General features: G+C 42.7%; 1 protein-coding gene across 1 annotated transcript; it reads right to left on the bottom strand.

Annotated features, from left to right (window-relative positions):
• Window positions 1-5,385: 5,385 nt before the first annotated feature.
• LOC143280251 (uncharacterized) lies at window positions 5,386-10,012 on the bottom strand. Its single transcript, XM_076584883.1, has 3 exons — window positions 9,808-10,012; window positions 8,985-9,122; window positions 5,386-5,543 (listed from the first exon to the last, which is right to left on the bottom strand). The coding sequence occupies exons 1-3, from the start codon at window positions 10,010-10,012 to the stop codon at window positions 5,386-5,388; spliced, it is 501 nt and encodes a 166-aa protein (XP_076440998.1).
• Window positions 10,013-20,654: the final 10,642 nt, after the last annotated feature.

The following is a 20,654-nucleotide window of genomic DNA, read 5'->3' as shown; positions in this document are numbered from 1 at the left end:
TTGCCTTATGCCACTCTGGGCTTCCCATTCCGTTTTCTATTTTCTGTATGAGGTTCATCGAGTCGGTTAGAATCATGGCATGTTGGTTTCCGGGCGTATGGATGGACGATAGCCACTGGAGGGCATGTGTCACAGCTTCATCTTCCATCCTTAGGCTGGAGGTTGTGACTTTGTAGGCAGCATTCTCTTCCCTAACTGTTTTTCCATTTTGTTTCGCAGTGAATCCCCAACCGGATTGGTCTTTGGTGACTGAGCCATCTGTGTATATGATGATGTCCTCTTCTTTACTGTTTTCTTTTATGAGTAGTTTCACTTCCGCATCAGTTTTGCCCTCTGGCCATTCCCGACAATGTCTTCCTAGAGTGGGTGAAATGGCTGTGTTGAATAGATGGTTGAGGTTTTCGGGGGTTTTCTCCCATTCTTTTGTTTCTTTCAGGTCTTGTAGTCGGCATACTAGCTGGATTGTGTCTTCTGCTTGCCCCATCCATGATCTTCCTCGTCCTAGGCGGCTGCCTTTTGGTTCTTTGACTGCGTCATGCAGTGGGTTTTGAGGGTTTTCTAATGCTTTGAAGTAGGTCTTGACCTGTTCTAACTTGTTTCTGGCCTGCACTGAAGGAAGGTCAAGCAGGTATCGCATGGTTTCTGTGGGCGTGTCTTTTGTTGTTCCAAGGATCAGCCTCATAGCTTCATTTTGGACTCTTTCTAATTTTAGGAGGTTGCTTTGAGACGGTGTTGTTAGCCCAAGTCCGTAGTCGATCACACTGAGGACGAGTGATTGGTATAGCAGGAAGAGGTGGCGTTGTTCAATACCTTTGGTTGCCATTGCTTTTAAGACTGAAAGGCCCTTTTTGCGTTTGAGAACAGTATTTTCCGTATGTTTTCTGAAGGTCAGCATCCTGTCGAAGTGTATTCCTAGGTAGCGTAGGCATTCAGTTTTCTCGATCTGAATCCCATCGAGTGACACAGAAGGTGGTGATTTGCTCGCGGTTCTGTTGTTGAGGGTGCACAGCAACGTTTGGGCTTTCGCTGGATTGATGGAAGATCCTGTGTCTTTGCACCATTGAGCAATATTGTTTAGTTGTTTCTGGACGGCTTTAGTTCTTCCAGCACACGTGCATTTGCAGAGAGATGGAGAGGGGAAAGGAAAATCAAAAGATGTCAGGAGGATTTTTTTTTAAGTCACTGAAACATGCATGAAGATGGGACCACCAGCAGTAAATGTGAGAGTGCCCCAGCTGAGAGACATGTGGAAGTGTGTGCATGAGAGAAAAGAGAGGCGGTGAAATAGTTTATCTGTCTTCTGAGAGAGAGAGAGAGAGAGAGAGAGAGAGAGAGAGAGAGAGAGTGGCTAGAGAGAGGGGGGGGAAGGGGGGGGGCAGAATTGACTCTGGTGTGTGTGCCGGGGATATTTGTGTGTGTTTTTCTCAAACCCCAGAAATGTGTTTATTTCAAAGCTTACTTCTTCTTCTTCTTCCTGCAAGATGTCCATCAGCCGTTAGTCCGGCTACGAGTATTAATAGTTGACATGTGAGGAGGTGCGAACCGTGGAGAGGGAGAGAGAAGAAACGGGGTGAAAGAATTTTGGCCCTAACGGTTTGTTTTTTGTGTTTTTTGTTGTTGTTGTTTTGTTTTGTTTTTTTAAGGCAGAGGGGTTTAGTGTTTACTGTGATCTGGACACCTCAGTTGGGGATGGAGGTGTCCAAGGAGGGGGAGAAATTCAATGAATAAAAGATAGCCTTGTGAATAGGTTTCCCTTTGTAACGAGTCGATTTATATTTCCTTTTGAGAACCCCCCTCTTGGTATTCATAAACTATATGTGCTGCTGTTGCCAGTGCAGGATTTCATCATTTAGGATAATAAACAATGCAATGAGGAATTCAGCAAGTTAGGGCATTTCACTGACAAATGTTTAAAATCAGGCAATATTGTAATGGGTATAACTAAGACATGTAGCTACATTGATGGATCATCGGAAGCAACAGTTTGAAAATATTTTATTTTGAATGAATTTACATTAACTATTTTGCAGTGGTAACAACTCACTGATCCAAAAGTGGCAAGAACTACAAAGCGGGACAATCCGCAGAAGCATGCTCTGCCACTACCGTATGCTTGTATCTTTATTACCTCCCCTATTGCCCAAGGGTGAAGAATCATTTTAACTTCCTCTCTTGCCTCTAAATCATTTGAAACATGTAGTATCTGGCAAGGGTACAGATCCACACCTCTATCAGAACCAGATCATTTGGTCCTAGGCCCATATAGCTGACACTTCCACAAAATGACAAGAAAAACTCTCTCTCAGTCTCTCCTCTCTCTCTCTCTCTCCGGCCGTGTGTGCGTGTGCACGTGAGCGCGCGCGCGCGCGTGTGTGTGTGTGTGTGCGCGCGCGCGTGTGCGTGTGTGTACGTGTGTGCATAACCCTGCTCACAAACCAACTGGAGAGAAAACATACTTCTTAGTGGAACGGTACAATGCGATAACATTAATCAGAACTACATCAAGTTCAGTGCTACACACTCTCTCTCTCTATCTCTCTCTCTCTGTCTGTCTCTGCTTTACTCGTGTACAAAGCGCACAATAATTTGGCACCACAATATCTAAAACATCTGCTTACCCGAGCCTCAAGCCGATATGGTTCTAACAAGTACATTTTACCCCGCACCTGCACTGATATGTTCAAAACTAGTTTTGCATTTTCAGGTGCATCCCTGTGGAACTCGCCCTGTACACGCCACAAACCGGCAGTTCTCTGCCTATTTTCACACCGATTCTACATAAATATCTTCAGCCCTTCCAACTATAACCGACCCAGACACAGAAACTACAGCTGGTAGTAACAAAGGGAGCATCTGTGTCAATCTCGCTTATTGGATTAGTTGTTACTCTCTTCTGGGTTTTTTCTTCCTTTTTCGTTTATTTCATTTTGTTTTGCTTTGTTTTCTTTGCTTGTCGTTTGCCTTTTTATTTCATTTTCGTTTAATTTATAAGTATGATAACTTATTCATTTTGCTTTATCAGGATAATAGCAGTTGTATACAAGTAACACTGGTGATGGTAGTTGTCATTGTAATATTAGCTGCAGTTGTCATATGTGGATTTGATGGTAACAAGTGTGGCTTAAGTCATCCGGTTGTTTACTTTTTATGACAGTTCGAAACTAATGACATCTCTCTCTCTCTCTCTCTCTCTCTCTCTCTCTCTCCAATCTCTCTTTCCACCTCTCTCTTCCTCACACTCCTACTCATCTGTCAAGCTGTGTGTGTGTGTGTGTGTGTGTGTGTGTGTGTGTGTGTGTGTGTGTGTTCTACATGTCTGTTCTTTTGGACGAAGAATTTTTCTCTTTCTCCCCTTTCTTTCAGATATGCATGTGCTATTGTAATTCAGTGATCTAGATTAGCAAGGACAAACTGGAAGAATCGGCCATGCTTAAGATCTTAATCACTGAATAAAACCGTTTTGAGTTCTCTCTCTCTCTCCCTCCCCCCCCCCCTCTCTCTCTTCTCTCTCTCTCTAATTGTACGAAAGACAGATAGACAAGCTGACAAGCTAGTACTTAATAGAAAGCCCGCTTTAAACAGGCATTTGTTTGTTTTGGTGGTTTGTTTTTGTTTGTTTTTTTGTTGTTGTTTTTCTTCTCTTTTTTTTTTGGGGGGGGGGGGGGGGGGTAGTATGCGGTTTTAACATGATTTTTGTTAGCTTAGATATCTGCATTGTTGGTTCTCACACTATCGAAAGCAAGGATTGTTTATAACTTTACTTCGACTGCAACATCTGGAGTCACATTTCAAACCATTGTTCTTTTCAGTTTGTTTCTTTCTATTCTTGTGATGGAAAATAGGTTTCCATAGGGGAGAGCCGGGTCCACAGACTTGGTGGAAACCAGACATGATATGCACAACCGGTTGAAAATATATGGCCCACTTAGCAGCCACACGATGCATACACAATGGTGTATGATGAATGTGACTTTATTCTGAGGGTGGTCTCTTGTCATACAACTTGTACAGTCTGTGCGTTGCTGTGATTTGTGTAAGCGCGAGAAAAAGGAATATACATGTCACTGTTCGTGTGGTATGAATCAAAAGGCTGTCGATTTGACACTTGATTTGACATTATTGCTCATAGTCCTAACGACCGCACAGGGCCATATCAGGACAGCGCAAGTTAATGAAAAATTCAACAGAAATAAAACATAAAACCTTGTCACATCTGGTGGAAGAAAGAAAAGAAAAAAAAACAGCAAAACATCACAGCTCATGAATTATCACCTTAACTATCAAGCTTCTAGAGGCAAATAAGACTGCGCTCAGAATGTCAGCCTTTACTCTTTATTTAGTGTCATCCCTACATTACAATAAGGAAAAAGAATCAAAAGGATTATTTTTAAACTTCAAAGCCACACAAAAATATACATAGGCCACAAAGTAAATAATACTGCAGAATGAACAGCTGCAGCCATTCCCAGTCTTTACAGTATCACTACCTGATCGCCAGAACAAAACAGCACAGATATTACATCGGACTGCAGAGAAGAGAGACGTTCATATTGTCAAGGTTCGCCGCGAAAAAAGGAAAGGGAACATAATAGAATGGTAGAAAAAACATGCGATAGTGAAAGAAAGAAGAAAGAAAGACAGCAATAGAAAAGACGAAATATCAAGCACATATTTTTTAGAAGGCGGGGATGAATATTTATACTGAAAGACCCCCGGTATATATAAGAATATAGTGCTTTATTCTTCCATACAATCTTAATCATGGTAACACACATGTCTACTCTCAAAATGCATTCACAAAAGAAACAGATCCAGATAGAATGCAAGAATCATACCAAGCCCAGACTGAGACTGGACATGTCAACATATTTTGGAGAGAAAAACAAAAACAAAAGAGATTATGACAGAAACTACCAAAGAAAATGACAGAAATAAGAAAAAAAAAACTAAAGCAGAAAGATAACAGAGCAATACTGATTCGGAACTTTCCGAATGTCGGGATACAATTCAATAATTGCCACTAAGCCACCTCCATCACATTAGAGGAAAAGTGGAGAAGAAAGAAGAAGAAAAACGGGGGTTCAAACAAACAAAAGAGGGGGGACTGGGGAGGGGGTTGGGGGGGAGGGGGGGGAAGACACACAAAAAATGACACGGCAGACATGACAAGAAAAGGGATTCAGCGGTTCACACTAATAGCAGAACACTTCTTCACTGGGGGCACTTTCAATAAACATGCCAACAAAAACCAAAAGCATATCTTCGGTGGGGTTTTTTCTGATCCCATCTGTGACAACAACTAAGACAGAAGAAAAAAAAAAAGAAAAAAAAAAAGCTGTAGCACACCTGGCACACACACAGATACTACACTAAGAAGTCCTCCGTTCAGCGACGACGGCAGTACTCCACAAGAAAGCAGACACCAGCAATGCCAATGAGGAGTCCACCCATGACATCAAAAGCAAAGCCGAAGTGAAGTTGCACGTTGTAGTACTTATCCATTTCGGTTCCAAACACCACAGCCGCCAAGATGGCCAGGATAGCTGAAACACACACACACACACCTTTTTTTCTTTTATATAGTAAACCTGCCATTTAACAATTTATGATTTCATAGAAGCATTTCTTCCTTGTGTGTATTTTGCTTATATATGTTGCTTTTTTTTTATCTTTTGTCCAACCTTTGTCATGTTGTGTGTTGGACTTAGCTGTTGGCTGAGATATTGTGTAGGGTGAGTGACGAGCCTGCGGATGCACAACTTAATTTCCAAATGGATGAATAGATATTGTATTGTATTGTATTGTATTGTATTGTATTGTATTGAACCACACAGACACCACGATCATGCATTTTATTCCTATGTTCCACATAACATTTTCTTCAGCTGTTGACATGTTATCTGGCAAAAATCATGAAGAAAAATCCACTTCGATAGGAAAAACAAATAAACAAACTGCACGCAGGAAAAAAATACAAAAAAATGGGTGGCGCTGTAGTGTAGCGACGCGCTCTCCCTGGAGAGAGCAGCCCGAATTTCACACAGAGAAACCTACTGTGATAAAAAGAGAAATGCAAATACAAAATACAATAAACTCAACGAATTTTTCATCATGGGTTAGAATACATGAAAACTATCAGGAGCAATTTCGACTCTGACACACGAAGCCCCACTGATGCTGTTGAATTCTCTGGCACATTATTCACAAGAGTTTGAGTATGTAACACGAGGAGTGTGTGTGAAAAAAGTACTCAAGAATATACCAAAGAAATCCTGTGACTTTGACCCGATCCCTGTCCTATGTGATTGTTTGAATGAGACTCCAATTGTTAACGTCATTAGGAACAAGTCTTTGTCATCTGGCATAGTGCCTCAGTTTTTTAAGCATGCTCTTGTCAAGCCCTTGTTAAAAAGGCCAACCTGGATCCAGACTGTTTGAAACACTATCGCGCTCTTTCCAATTTACATTTCTGGTCAAAGGTGCTGCAGCATTCAGAGTTTCACAACCTTAAAGAGCCGTTTCATTCAGCCTACCATAAGTGCCGTTGCAACAAAACCGCCTTGGTGCGTGTGGTTATTGACCTCCTTCAGGCTTCTGACAGTTGTCGTGTTTCTATTTTGTCAATGTCAAAAATCCGCCCCATCTGTGTTGAATTATGGAATGCCACAGGGTTCAGTTCTGGGCCCAGTTATATTTACTATGCGCACACAACCTCAGTTCCGTCATTCGTCGGTCTGGTCACTTGTACCACTTCTTTGCAGATGGTTCCCAGCTCCATGACTCTACTGTTCCCTCAGACCTTCCAACTCTTGCCTTTAGTTTGAAAAAAAGATGTATCAACGATGTGGCTAGATGGATGGGTGAAAGAAAGTTGAAGATGAATGGGGATAAAACTGAGATTATTGCTACTGACACAAAATCAAGATTAACCAGATCACCTCTATCCCTACGTCCATCTCTGGCTGTGACATACCATTCTCCCAATGTGTTAAATCATTGGCATCTCCTTAGATGAAAAACTCTCCATGTATACACATGTCCAACACTTATACCGCACTCTGTTCTATCTATTACGTAGACCAGGCAAATTTCGCTCTTTCCTTTCCACTGCTGCTGCTAACAAACTTGCTATTTATTTCATTATATCTATATTGCACTACTATAACTGCCTCCTTGCTGGTCTCCCCGATAATAAGTTAAATAAATTTGAACGCATTTAGAATCATGCGGCCCGACCCGTGCTCCAAAAACCCCGGCATGAGAGTGCAACATCACTACTCATAACACTTCACTGACTTCCTGTGATGGCTAGAATTCAATACAAATTGCGTGTCTCTGCTGCCGACGTCTCTACTATAACAATATGCCACAGTATCTGTCAGATCTTCTCCGTCTTTACCATCTTTCCAGGACACTACGCTTTTTTGACTCTTCTCTGCTGACAGTACTTGTTCCCCCTTGAGACCTTCGACAGAAAATCTGTCTTTGGCCCTACTTATTGGAACTCGTTGCCTTCGTCACTTGGAAAGACGGGCGCCATAGCCGAATGGTTAAAGCGTTGGACTTTCGATCTGATGGTCCCGGGTTCGAATCACGGTGACAGCGCCTGGTGGGTAAAGGGTGGAGATTTTTACGATCTCCCAGGTCAACATATGTGCAGACCTGCTAGTGCCTGAACCCCCTTCGTGTGTATATGCAAGCAGAAGATCAAATACGCACGTTAAAGATCCTGTAATCCACGTCAGCGTTCGGTGGGTTATGGAAACAAGAACATACCCAGCATGCACACCCCCGAAAACGGAGTATGGCTGCCTACATGGCGGGGTAAAAACGGTCATACACGTAAAAGTCCACTCGTGTGCATACGAGTGAACGCAGAAGAAGAAGTCACTTGGAAAATCTCAGTGTTTCTTAACTTTTTAGAAATAATCTGAAGACGCACTTTTTTTAAACTTAACCTTTCCTGACGTGTGCTTGTGCATGCTTGTTTCTGTTTTTCTGGTTATGTTATTGAGGTGTTGTGTGGAGAGGGTGGTGATTGATTGTGATTCAAGATCGTGATATATATGGTTGGTTTTTAAGTATTTTGATTCTCTTTCTTTCTTTCTTTCTTTTTTTAATTTTTTTGATAGTATTTTGATTGGTATTAAATATTTTGTGTTTGTGTTTTTGAAGTACTGTTTGGGAAGGGTGGGAAATTCATTTTAAGTATTGTGATATTATGCGGTCTATTAAATCGGCATTGTGATGTATGTGGCCGGTTTTAAGCAGTGGGACTGGTTTTTAAGTATTGTGATATCGTTTTAAGTATTGGAGTGTCAGCGTTACGTATTGTGATATATATGTGTATTATTCAGATTTTGTCGGTGATGTATGATGAGTGTGATGTTGTGTACAGAGATATTTGGGTGTGTCTGAACATACTGTAGTTTGGGGTTGTGTATTTGTGCATGGTTTTGAATGTTACGTTTTCATTTTAGTGTTCAAATGCATGTTTTACTTTTGATCTTTACATTGTATAGCGCAACTGAACATGTTTGACGTGAAAGGATGCTATATGAATTGGATTATTCTTCTTGTCATTTATTATAGCTTCTTCATATTTATTTTAACGCTTGTGTGCGTGCATGCGTGCGTGCGTGTGTGCGACCATGCATTGTGTGAATGTGCACGCGAGCGTGCGTGAGTGCGTGCGTGAGTGCGTGCGTGCGTGCGCGTTTGTGTGTGCATGCGCATGTTTATACTTCAAAGCATCTGGCCATTCTCCATGAAACTATACAAGCCAGTGAGACCGAGCAAGTAGATTGAAGAGAAAGAATGTGTCAGTCAGACATGATGAGTAATAAATCTCCTATGTGGGAGCCGTGTGTTTTTCAGTACACGCGAACATAAGACTGTGTCAGTGGGCAGTAAAAATATGCCAAACTTATGCCATGTTTGCACACGCATGGCATCAAATACATGAGAAAGCTTGAAGCCCTCACAGGCCAGACAGTCGCAGAGGATGGAGAAGACAAGGTAGTCGATGGGTTTGCCGCAGATGAAGAGGAGACGTAAAATGCAGTCCGCACCGATAGTAATGAGGGCTAGACATGCCAGGGCTTGCGTCACCCGGAACCAATCTGTAATGCACACCACTGTTATTGATTCACTGTAAAAACAGTTACTGACAGGCATACACACACACACACACACACACACACACACACACACACACACACGTGCGTGCGTACACGCACATTAATTCATTTTCTGTCACTGACAGGCTCACGCATAATGTTCTGCTGGATTCCATCTCACTGCTGTTTTGCAATGTAATCGAAAGGTTAATACTTTGTCCAAAACTTCTATGTGCCTATACGCACATCAGCACAGACTTTATTAAGATACCCTGAACGTTTGCCATGCTTCCACTGCCTGTGAAAAATCAACAGTTACAACAAGAAACCTGAACTAGAAATTGTATGAAAATAACCCAAAAGAACAAAAAAACAAACAAACAAACAAAAAACCCTACCCACCCACCAACCACAAAGACAATGACAGGGAAAAAAAGAAGAAGGAACAAAAAGTGTTTTTTTTAAACTATTAAGAAAAAACAACAACAACAAGAACTACCATCTCAACAACAAAAACCAACCGCAAAGGGAACCACAACCACCACCACTGCTACCACAACACACCATCACAGCAGCAGCAATCTGTGTCAAACCACCACATCGTGAGCTCTCAACACTCCACAGACCCACCCCCATCCCTACACACACACACACACACACACACACACACACACACACACTCACTCACTGGGAAGGTCTTCCCCGAATGTGGTGAACTTGTTCCCCATGGTGCTCCAGCAGTAGTCATGCCTTGTACAGGACTCCCACAGGCCGACGCGCACTTTGGTGTGGCGATAGACCACCCAGTAGGGCACTGAGAACCCGATGACAAAGACCACAGTGCCGGCCGCAAACAGTCCCAGGCCAACCTTCCCTACATCGGTCAAAGCCATGATGCTCTACGTGTGTGTGGAACCTTAGGGACTGGTCACCAGTGATGAAGCGAACAATGGTCAGCTGCTTTCAGTGGTGGTGGTGTGTGCACAGTCCCGGTCAGTCTTCTCTCACCGATGCTGTGACAAAGATATCTCTTTTTTTTCCCCACCCCGCATTTGTTGTTGTTGGTTTGTTAGACTTCGTTGCTTGGTTCCTTTTTTTTTTTTCTTTTTTTTTTTTTATTTACACACAGACACATACATATAGCATGCTAGCTGGTAAGGGAGAGTTAAGGAAAGAGACAGGCAGTAAGGAGGGACAGATGAACTATTTTCTGTGTGTGTGTGTGTGTGCGTGCGCGCGCGCGTGTTGGTGTGTGTGTGTGTGTGTGTGTGTGTGTGTGATCATCAGGTTGAGAGAACGGTTCCAGACTACTGGCCGCGTGGAGGAGAGGCAGCGAAATTGCAGGTACACACACACACACACACACACACACACACACACACACACACTCACTCACTCACTCACGCACACGCACGCACACGCGCACGCGCGCGCACACACCCACACACACACACACACACACACACACACACACACACACACACACACACACACCGCATCAGGACTGTTACATGGCAAGACAGGACATCACCGAGTCTGTCACAAAACCGCCAGTCGCATCCGTTGACAGCTCAGGGCAGCCACCAGCAAACCCTATGTGACTCCAAGCGTCCCAGGCTGACCCCAGCCATATGGACGACGGCTAGTCAGCACTGCTCACTCTGAGTCATATCCTCTACTGACCAGTCCCAGTTCAGCCCAGACTATCCTGACAGAGCACTCGATCGAGTCTGGAGAAAGGTTGGCTTTCGTATGCTGAAGTTTAATCTGCAACTGTTCCTCAACCTCTTGTGGGCGTGATCGGGTTTATTTGTGACCTTGAACCCGGCTCAAGGTCAATATGTTCCATGAATAGTCAAATGGTGTTTTTAGTGATCCCTCAGTTATGGGCTGCATCGAAACTGTTCTAAGCTTTTGTAAGAATCGTTACACACACACGCACATGTCCGAGCATAATTATGCGTGCGGACACACACACACACACACACCTGCAGCCACGGCGCAGCATGGTACGTGTTTGTACGCACTGACTTATACCTACTGGTTGTATCAGTGCGGCACGCGAGCAATGGCACAAATCCGTGTACACATAGGCTACGCATGCTCATGTACGCATGCACACACGCGAACAAGTTTAAGTTTAATATCAAAACTATTGTACAAGTAGGCGTATAACATTAACGCACAACACACACGACAGTTGTACTGCACATTGTGGACACATACGCAAAGATCTCCATATCGATAGATCTCCGCGTCAATCGATCTCCGTCTTGAATATGGGTCTCGTGTGAATACTAGGGCTGGAACTACATGATGAAAATAATATAGACACCAAGTGATATCATGTTGTAAAAGGAAATTAATTTATGCCTTCTTTGTCTTAGTTTCAAAGAACAAAGACGAAACTCATACAATTTGTCATGACTCGTCCTTTTAGTTTAACTCCCACTATAATTATGGTTCTGACTGCTTCTGTAAGCAGTTGTTCCAGTATCCCATGTATCTCAGTATAACTGTCCCAATTTATATCTGCGTCCGTATGTGCGTGCGTGTGTGTGTGTGTGTGTGTGTGTGTGTGTGTGTGTGTGTGTGTGTGTGTGTGTGTGTGCGTGTGTGTGTGTGTGTGTGTGTGTGTGTGTGTGTGTGACGCTGCACTCTCTCAGTGGAGAGAGAAAGAAAGAAAGCGAAAGCAAATATGTGGTTTATCTCTCTTCACTGGCTCGGGAGCAGGCATCTCTGGAATTTCTTCTATGAATTCGAATAACTTGGTAGCACACAAACAAACAAACAAAATCCAAGTGGTTTTTGTTTGTTTGTTTGTTTTGTTTTGTTTTGTTTTTATCTTGTAAGCTTTGGGTGTATCAACTGATGTAGTGATCTATCGATGTGGAGATCGATCAACTCAGAGATCTTTTGGTGTGGATATCTATCAGCTGAGAGGAATCCAGATAGGCTGACTAGATCTATGTCGACTGATCGCGCTATACTTAATATGATTCGGTTGATTTATAACTATGTCTAGAAAAGGACACAACATCAAACTTGTAATGAACTCACTGAACGATATATCGGCGGCGGCAAAGACTGCCATTTCAGTTCATCACCCATCGACGTCTGCTGGAAATCTGTTCCAATGACCTCAAATCAAACCTATCCCGACTGACGTCAAACTGACTGACATACGCACAAATTTAGCCCCGACAGACACACGCACGTACCAAATCTGTGTCCTTCACTGCAACAATGAAAGTTGCGAACACACTTTCAATCGAAACTCCAAAACCCCAAACAAGAAGTAGGATGAACGTTTGAACGACGGACAGATCAATTAAAATCCACGCCGTACTATTTCCAAGGAAGTTCGACGACGGGTTAAACAAAATAGCCAGGCCATATTCACGGAACATTCTTTCATCCAGCCTCTTTTTGTGCCTCTCCAACTCTCACACGCTTAACGCGCTTTTTATCTATTTTTGCTATTTGTTTCTTTCTCTCCAGCTAGCTTTACATCTAAATGCAAATGTTTAGTAAAGACTTGCATACTTGCATTGGTTATTACTAAATGGGAAGTAACTTAATATTATGCACGCTTAAATGAAGGCGGCTGTACGCTGCAGGTCCTCCACACAGCCATAGAGCTGCTGGATCACTGGAGTTGGGTCGGTCCAGTACCTTTTCCTGAGCTCCTCTTGGAGGGGGCAGGACTGCAGCAGACTTTCTGTTGTCTGGCTGTTAGTCCTGCAGGGGCACCGTGCTGAGTGACCAATACGGAATTTCGTGTATAAATTGTTTTGGCATGTGAAAAGTATCATCTGTACGTCGTCGGGCGAGGGAGTTTCAAATTAGATACTAATCATAAGCATCCATGCCGCTGGTGAACAGCAAAGATCTGTCAGAAACACATATCAGATGCCAGAGAATGCTAACACGCCTTGTGCGTTTCAATGTTAAGGTTCACTACACTCCTGGCAAGCTGATGGAGGAAGCCGACACTTTATCCAGATGTCCAGTCAATGAAGCCCAAGCAGACGTGCTACAAGACGCTGTTGAAGCTCACGTGAACGCGATGAAAGCATCATGACAGCATCATGTCTTTCTCAATCAACTGAAGAAGGAGTCACAGGATGACGTAAACCTCAATACAATATTAGATAACACACAGAATGGATGGCTTTGCTACAAACAAGGTGTGTGTCTTGCTACAAGAGACCACTTCGCAATTCGAGGAGAATTGAGTACCTTGAAAGGAGACAGACTGGTCATATCACTTTCACTGTGGAAGAAAATCTTTGAGCAGATACACCAAGGACACCAAGGCATCGTTAAATAAAGAGAACATGCACGACAGTCAGTTTGGTGGCCAAAGATCAGTTGGGACATCATGAACCTTGTATCTTCATGCCGAGAGTGCTTGGAGAAGCAGCTGACTCAAAGCAGTGAACCACAGTTACCATCACCACTTCCAAAGCCACCATTCCAGAGAGTGGGAGTGGACATTTTGGGGGGGAAAAGTGAGATCACTTCCTCGTCTTCATTGATTACTGCTCACGGTTAATTGAAATCGCCTATCTCTCAAGACTGACATTGCAACACTGATTCCTCATACCATTCCCCCTACAGATATGCGAGCCAGTGACAGTGCTGCCAAAGCAAAGATGAAAGACTGCTGTGACAAGCACAATGGAGTTCGCCCCCTTCAAAACTCCCAGGCGACACGGTCCTTCTGAAGCAAAAAGCAGAGAAAAGGCGGAAGCAGCCACCTGAAGTCATCAAACAGATTGCACCACGGTCCTACCTTCTCCAGATAGAGGGAGATAACCAGCTGATATATATATTTTTTACACACGGACCCCCCCCCCCCCCCCCCCCCCCCCCCCCACTCCACACACACACACGCATTATGACAACCCCTATTACCTACACCACCACCACCTTATTGTCCCAAATCAAAAGTACACACTCTCTCCTATCTCCGATTTTCCCATCCGTGCCCCCCATTTTTTATTTACCCTCCCCCACATACACACATAACCGCGCGCGTGCACACACACAGAGAGAGAGACACACAGAGAGAGAGAGAGAGAGAGAGAGGAAAAAGAATATGACTCAATTTTTAAACGAAAGGATTTGTTCTATCTTCCTCTCTCTTTAACACGCGCACCACCCCACCCCCCCTCCACACACACACGCACGCGCGCGCGCGCGCATCATAACAATCCCTATTTCCTAAACCACCTTCTTGTTGTCCCAAATCAAACGCATACAAACACTTCCTCTTAAATTTCTCCTTTCCTACCCCATTTTTTTAAAATTCACTCGAGATTCAGAGACCTAATTCAATGCCAACATTTGTGTAGAGTTGAAACAGTATTACCATCAGATGTTTTGACCCATTTTCTGTGGTTTTCGACTCTTATTTTGTGGGCCATTCTACTTAATTCTGATATAGTTGTGAAACCATTTTGCCAGGTCCAAGGTCCTTGAATGTGGGATACCATCAAAGGTTATTAATTAAACCTTGATCTCTCAACTCAGACTTTCTTACAAAATTAATCTTTATAGATTAGTTTTCCTTCGCAGAAGCACCGTTAACTGGGTCAAAAAGACATGTTCATAATTTGTACAGTGAATTGTATTAGATAGACTACATACGCACAGGGATGGGACATAAGGCGGATACTTTTATTGTTATGATAAAACCGTGCTGTCGTAAATGTATTGCGAATAGGTACTCATTTGTAACAAGTCGATTTAGATGCTCCTTTGAGCAATTCCAAGGAGGCATTTAGCAACTCTGCTGCCGTGCAGTATTTCATAATTTTTAACTGAATAATGCATGGATTCAGGTATCCAGGAATTTTCATGGCAAATAATGAAATTCGGGCGATTATGTAATGGTCAGAACCAAGATATGCAGCTACACTGATGGGTCACTGGAAGTAACAGTTTTAAATATTTTATATTATGTATTTACATTATCTATTTTCCAGTACGATAATCAGTTATGTCCGACTGTGACCATCAGAGCAGCAGAGGAGGCAACTGTTGTCCCAACTATCTGGGCGAGAATTTGAGTAATGGAGAATGTCTCGCCCAAGTTACATCCCCACTCCCTTGGCCACGAGGGTTTTAGTACAGTCGGCGTTGGGATGGTTCCCAAAGGCCACCCAGCCCCCAAGGCTGTAGCACTAAGAGCCAGTGCAATCTTGCCTCCTAGTTTGAGAGTCATAGTCCTTCACAAAATACTAAACCGTAAATGACTTCCCATTTTAATGGAAAAAAAACATTGATCATGCAGCTCTCACTTTGCTGTTGGTCCAACTGAAAGCTTATATCAATCTGTGATACAAGCTGAGCGTTGGGCCTATATTTTCCAGTACTGGCAGTACAACAACAAAGAACAATCTATGAGATCTTGTTCTCTGCCACCGACAATTGCGTATCTAATTATCTCTCCTATTGCCCAAGAGTGAAGAATCATTCAGTTACATCCCTTGCCCTCAGTTCAGTTGTTACTCAAGGAGGACAAATCCATATACGCTACACCACATCTGCTGAGCAGACGCCTGACCAGCAGCGTAACCCAACGCACTTAGGCCATGAGGGGAAAGGAAAAATAAATAAATAAATAAATAAATAGATGTCATCAAATTTTTTGAATAAATAAATTAGGAAAACAAATAAATAAAAAGGAAGTAAAACAAAAATGAGTAAGCAAATATATATATATATATATTCAAATGAAATGTAGAAACACACACACACACACACACACACACACACATTCCCTTGCCCTCAATTATTTAACAAAGTTTCTGGCAAGGATATAGATCCGCATTGCTGTCACAACCAACTCGTTTGGTCCTAAGTCTACGTAGCTGACACTTCCACAGACTGTCAAGAAAATCTATCTTTTTTGTTTTGTGTGCACAACCCTGTTGACAGACCAACCAAGCAGAGAGAAAGCATACATCTTTGTAGAATGGCACACAGATAACATTAAGCAGAACGATGATTTGCACGATTCTTTCAATATTGAATTTTAATAGTAAAAAAGACAGATGAACAAGGTTGTAGTTCACAGTTTTAACAAAGAAGGCTTCCTTTAGAGAATGTTTTCTTGGTGTACGTGGTTTTGACATGGTTATGGGGTTTTTTCTCGTTTTTTTTCTATTTTATTTTTCCTCTTTTTTTTTCTTTTTCTTTTTTTTTGTGTGTTGTTGTTGTTGTTTTTGTTTGTTTGTTGAATAGCTACACTGTCGGTTTTCACACTGTTGAAAGCAAGGACTACTTATAATGTTACATTGAGTCCCGACACATCTTGACTCATACTTCTTTTCCTTTCTTTTTTTTCAGGTTGTTTCTTTCTGTTGTTATGATCAGGAAAATAGGTTACCATTGGGGAGAGCCGAGTCCAGAGACTTGGTGGAAACCAGACACAATAATTAATATGCACAACCAGTTGAAAACATGTGGCCCACTTAGCTGCCACACTATATATATATATATACACAGTAGTACATGCTGAGTGTGACCTAATTCTGATGGTGGCATCTGGTCATATAACGTGTGCAGTCTGAACGTTGGTGTGATTTGTGTTCGTGAGAAAAAGGAACATGCATGTTAATATTCGTGTAGCCTGAATTAAAAGGCTGTCGATTTGACAGTTGACATTATTGTTTACAGTCTAACCGACAACACAGGGCCATAACAGGGTTGCCCGAGTAAATGAAAAAATCATCAGCGTTTAACACAGAACCATGTCACAACTGAAGAGAAAAATGCCCTGCAAATCAACAGTTCTTGATAATTATATCACCTTACATATAAGACTAGGATGTGTTGACGATGTTAGCCCTTTCGCTGCATGAAGTATCACCCTCCGATTACAAAAATCGTATAAATTATTTTTAATCACATGAAAAATACACAAAACGGATATAATGGCAAATAACACAGCAGAATGGACAGCTATTGCCCATCCCAGTGTTTACAATATCGCTTCGTGATTGCCAATGCAAAATAGCACAGACAGAATGTCATATAGACTGCAGAAAAAAGGAGACAAAAGTGTCAAGTTTTGCGGGAGAAAAGAAAAAAGAAAGGAGAACAGTCTGGAACGGTACAAAAAGCAGACAACAGTGAAGGAATTTGAAATATATAGATATATATAATGCGAGAATCAGATCAAGCCCAGGCAGAGTAACATTTCAACATGTTTTGTAGACAAAAAATAAGAAATTATGACAGAAGCCACCAAAGAAACTAGCAGAAATAAGAATAATTAAAACAGAAAAATAACAAAGCAATAATAGAGGGGAACTTTCATAATTTCAAATCTTAATTGCCAAGAGGCCCTCTTCATCACATTAACTCTCTCCATACGAACGGCGAAAGAGAAGACGTTAACAGCGTTCCACCCCAATTACCACCATCAAAATATTGCAAGCTGAAGGCTCTTATACTGAAGAGGTGAATTTTGACAAAGAATACCACAATTCTGACGACAGAAGCTAAAGGCTGGGTCATTCAGACACCCACTGGACATCCGAGGGGTCTGTGTAGAGGAGAAGAGAGGACTGGCCGTACTGAGTGAGTTAAAGGCAAAGTGGGGAAGAAAGAAGAAATGGGGTTCAAACAAACAAAAGAGAGGAAAAAAGACACTCTTCACATGACAAAAAAGGGATTCACCTGTTCACACCAACAGCGGAACACTTCTTCGCTGAGGGCACTTTTAATAAACAAGCAACTCCCCCCCCCCCCCCCAAAAAAAAAAAAAGAAAAGAAAAAAAGAATCAAACTAAAGTGTCTCTGGAGGGTTTTTTCCCCCCTATCACATCCCATCTGTGACAACAAATAAGACAAAAGAAAAAAGGCACAAGCACACCTGACACACGCGGATACTCCACTAATAACTCCTCCAAGCGAGTTCACCGACGACGATGACGATAGCAGTACTCCACAAGAAAGCAAACACCAGTAATGCCAAGGAAGAGTGCACCGGTGGCGGTAAGAGCAAAGCCAATGTGAAGCTTTAAGTTTTCGTACTCATCCATTTTATCTCCAAACACTGAAGCCGCCATGTTGGCCAGGACACCTGAACACACACACACACACACACACACACACCTCACAGACTTGCTTTCTATTCCTATGTTCCACAGATCATTTTCTTAATTAAGCTTCCATATGTTTTTAACCTTCCGGTGAGCAGTCTTTTTTGTTGACTCACATGCCAACACAAAGTGAGTGTAGTCAAAGCAATATTTGTGTGTGTGTGTGTGTGTGTGTGTGTGTGTGTGTGTGTGTGCTGGCACGCGCGTATATATATATATATATATGTGTGTGTGTGTGTGTGTGTGTGTGTGTGTGTGTGTGTTTAAACACAAATATAAGACTGTGCTAATGTTTGAGTAAAAGCATACCGAGCAGACGCATGTCTGCACAAGCATCATATGGGCATACATGAGAAAGCTTCAGTCATTACAGGCGGCAAAGTCGCAGACGATGGAGATGATAAGGTAGCTGACGGGTTGCCCACCCCAGATGAAGAGGAGGCGTAAAATGGAGTCCGCAATGACAGCAATGAGGGCTAGACATGCCAGGGCTTGTGTGGCTCGGAACCAACCTGTAATGTAGCACTACTGTTATTGACTCACTCAGTCACTGTCACACGCTCACACACAGGCATCCACGCTCTCTCTCTCTCTCTTTCTCTCTAGGGGGGCGCTTTGCACGTGCATGAGAACTGAATGTGTGTGTCAAACTGTCTTCAGTTATTTAGCAGTTTTAGTGACTGTAGGGGGTGTACAGTACTTACTTCTTGCCACCTACTTTGTGTGACACTATGCCGTGGTCCCAGCTGCAGTTCCGGTCTGTGTGTGGTGCCTTTCTTCCAGTTTACGTCCATTTTATGTTGAAGAGGGCAGTGACAAAGAGAAGAAGTTGTGTGGCCATGTTGACAGTTCGTTCCCGTACGACCGGTGTTCTCCTTGGTTTGCTCCTCGTGTTTATATTTTGGGGGGACAATTTGTACCTGCGCCGAGGAGTTGGTGATATGTTACTACGATGTGGAGACATCGAAGCAAACCCTGGCCCCAACCCTGACCAAAGCGCCTCAGGATCCTCCAACATGCGGCAGACCCGGTTGTCCTCCTCCCACCCGTCTCGCTCCTCCAAGGAACCGTCCCTTGCTGACGTCATGTCATGTATACAGGATGTGAAGGAAATGAACACTTCCATGAACAGTAAGCTGGACGACGTGAAAGAGGAAGTGCATCAGCTGCGTCAGGAGCATGGAGCCTTGCAAGAACTTGTGTGTGGACTGAAGGATGAGGTGAGAGACTTGCGCCAGAGAAATTACATTCTAGAGCAAAAGAACAGTGATCTAACAGCCAAGGTAAACAATCTAGACAGTAAATGTGATGATTTAGAGAGTAGGTCTAGAAGAAACAACTTGATTTTCTATGGTATCAATAAAAGAGAAGGAGAAACAAATGAACAGTGTGAAGACTTGATTACGGACTTGATTACGGACACACTTGAGTTGTCTGACAATATTGAGTTTGAACGGGTGCACCGACTGAATCCAAAGGCAGACTCCCCAATAATTGCATGCTGCTCTTTTTATAAGCAGAAAGTAAAGATCTTGAAAGCCAAACAGAAGCTGAGGGGAACCAATGTTTTCGTTGGTGAAGATTTTTCCCAGAGGGTTCGGGAGATAAGACGAAAACTAAATGTGCATTTGAAGAAGGCTCGGAGTGAGGGAAAGCGTGTCCATATGGTCTATGACCATCTGTTCATTGAGGGGAAAAAGTATTTCCTGGATGCAGAAGGCTCCTTGAGGGAAATGAGATAGGATGTTGGCCGGCCTTGTGTTTGTCATGGTTCAGAAACGGCTGTTTTTGAGAGTGGTACAAACGAAAGATCGTCACAGAAAAATTCTCATGTCCATTCAAACAGACCCCCGGCTACCGCAGGCAAAGCACGTGGGGATTCAGTTGACGAAAGCTTATGCTCGGGTGGAGATGCGCGAACGGAAAATGCTAACTCACCTTCGTGTGAGGTTTCTCATGCTTCGGTTGTTAAACCACGGAGGAGGAAGGACAGGATGCGTTCCGGTGGAGAGGGGAGTCAAAACACGAATCGCTTTGTAAACAACTCTTTTCCGTCTTCCGAACTCTCGAGCTCTCTTTCTGTAAATAGCACGAGGTCATTTTCCTTTCTTTCTTGGAACGTCAATGGTTTACGTTCTAAGTTTATGTTTAATGACTTCTTTTCATATGTATCGTCCTTTGATTTTGTGTGTTTTGTCGAAACATTTGAAGAAAATTGTCAAACTGATTTATTTCCTGGGTTCACATTGTATAATAAACCTGCTATTAAATTCACTAGGCAAGGGAGGAAATCAGGTGGAAAAGTATGTTTGATGAGAAATGAGTTTTGTCCCTTCATACGCAAATTACACATAAAATATGAAATACATGCGCATTCATTATTGATAAGCAGTTGTTTGGATGCTTGAAAGACGTT

Source organism: Babylonia areolata, chromosome 3 (genome assembly GCF_041734735.1).
Source record: "Babylonia areolata isolate BAREFJ2019XMU chromosome 3, ASM4173473v1, whole genome shotgun sequence".
NCBI classification, from domain to species: domain Eukaryota; kingdom Metazoa; phylum Mollusca; class Gastropoda; order Neogastropoda; family Buccinidae; genus Babylonia; species Babylonia areolata.
The sequence above is the reverse complement of the archived record's forward strand: the minus strand, read 5'-3'. Positions and strand labels throughout refer to the sequence as shown.

Bases quoted from the DNA above. Each gene is read 5' to 3' on its own strand.
- LOC143280251 (XM_076584883.1), bottom strand. From the start codon at position 10,012: ATGGCTTTGACCGATGTAGGGAAGGTTGGCCTGGGACTGTTTGCGGCC. The intron at 9,123-9,807 runs GTGAGTGAGTGT...TGTGCATTACAG, and splicing joins ATTCGGGGAAGACCTTCCCA to ATTGGTTCCGGGTGACGCAA. The intron at 5,544-8,984 runs GTGAGGGCTTCA...TGTGTGTTTCAG, and splicing joins CCTCTGCGACTGTCTGGCCT to CTATCCTGGCCATCTTGGCG.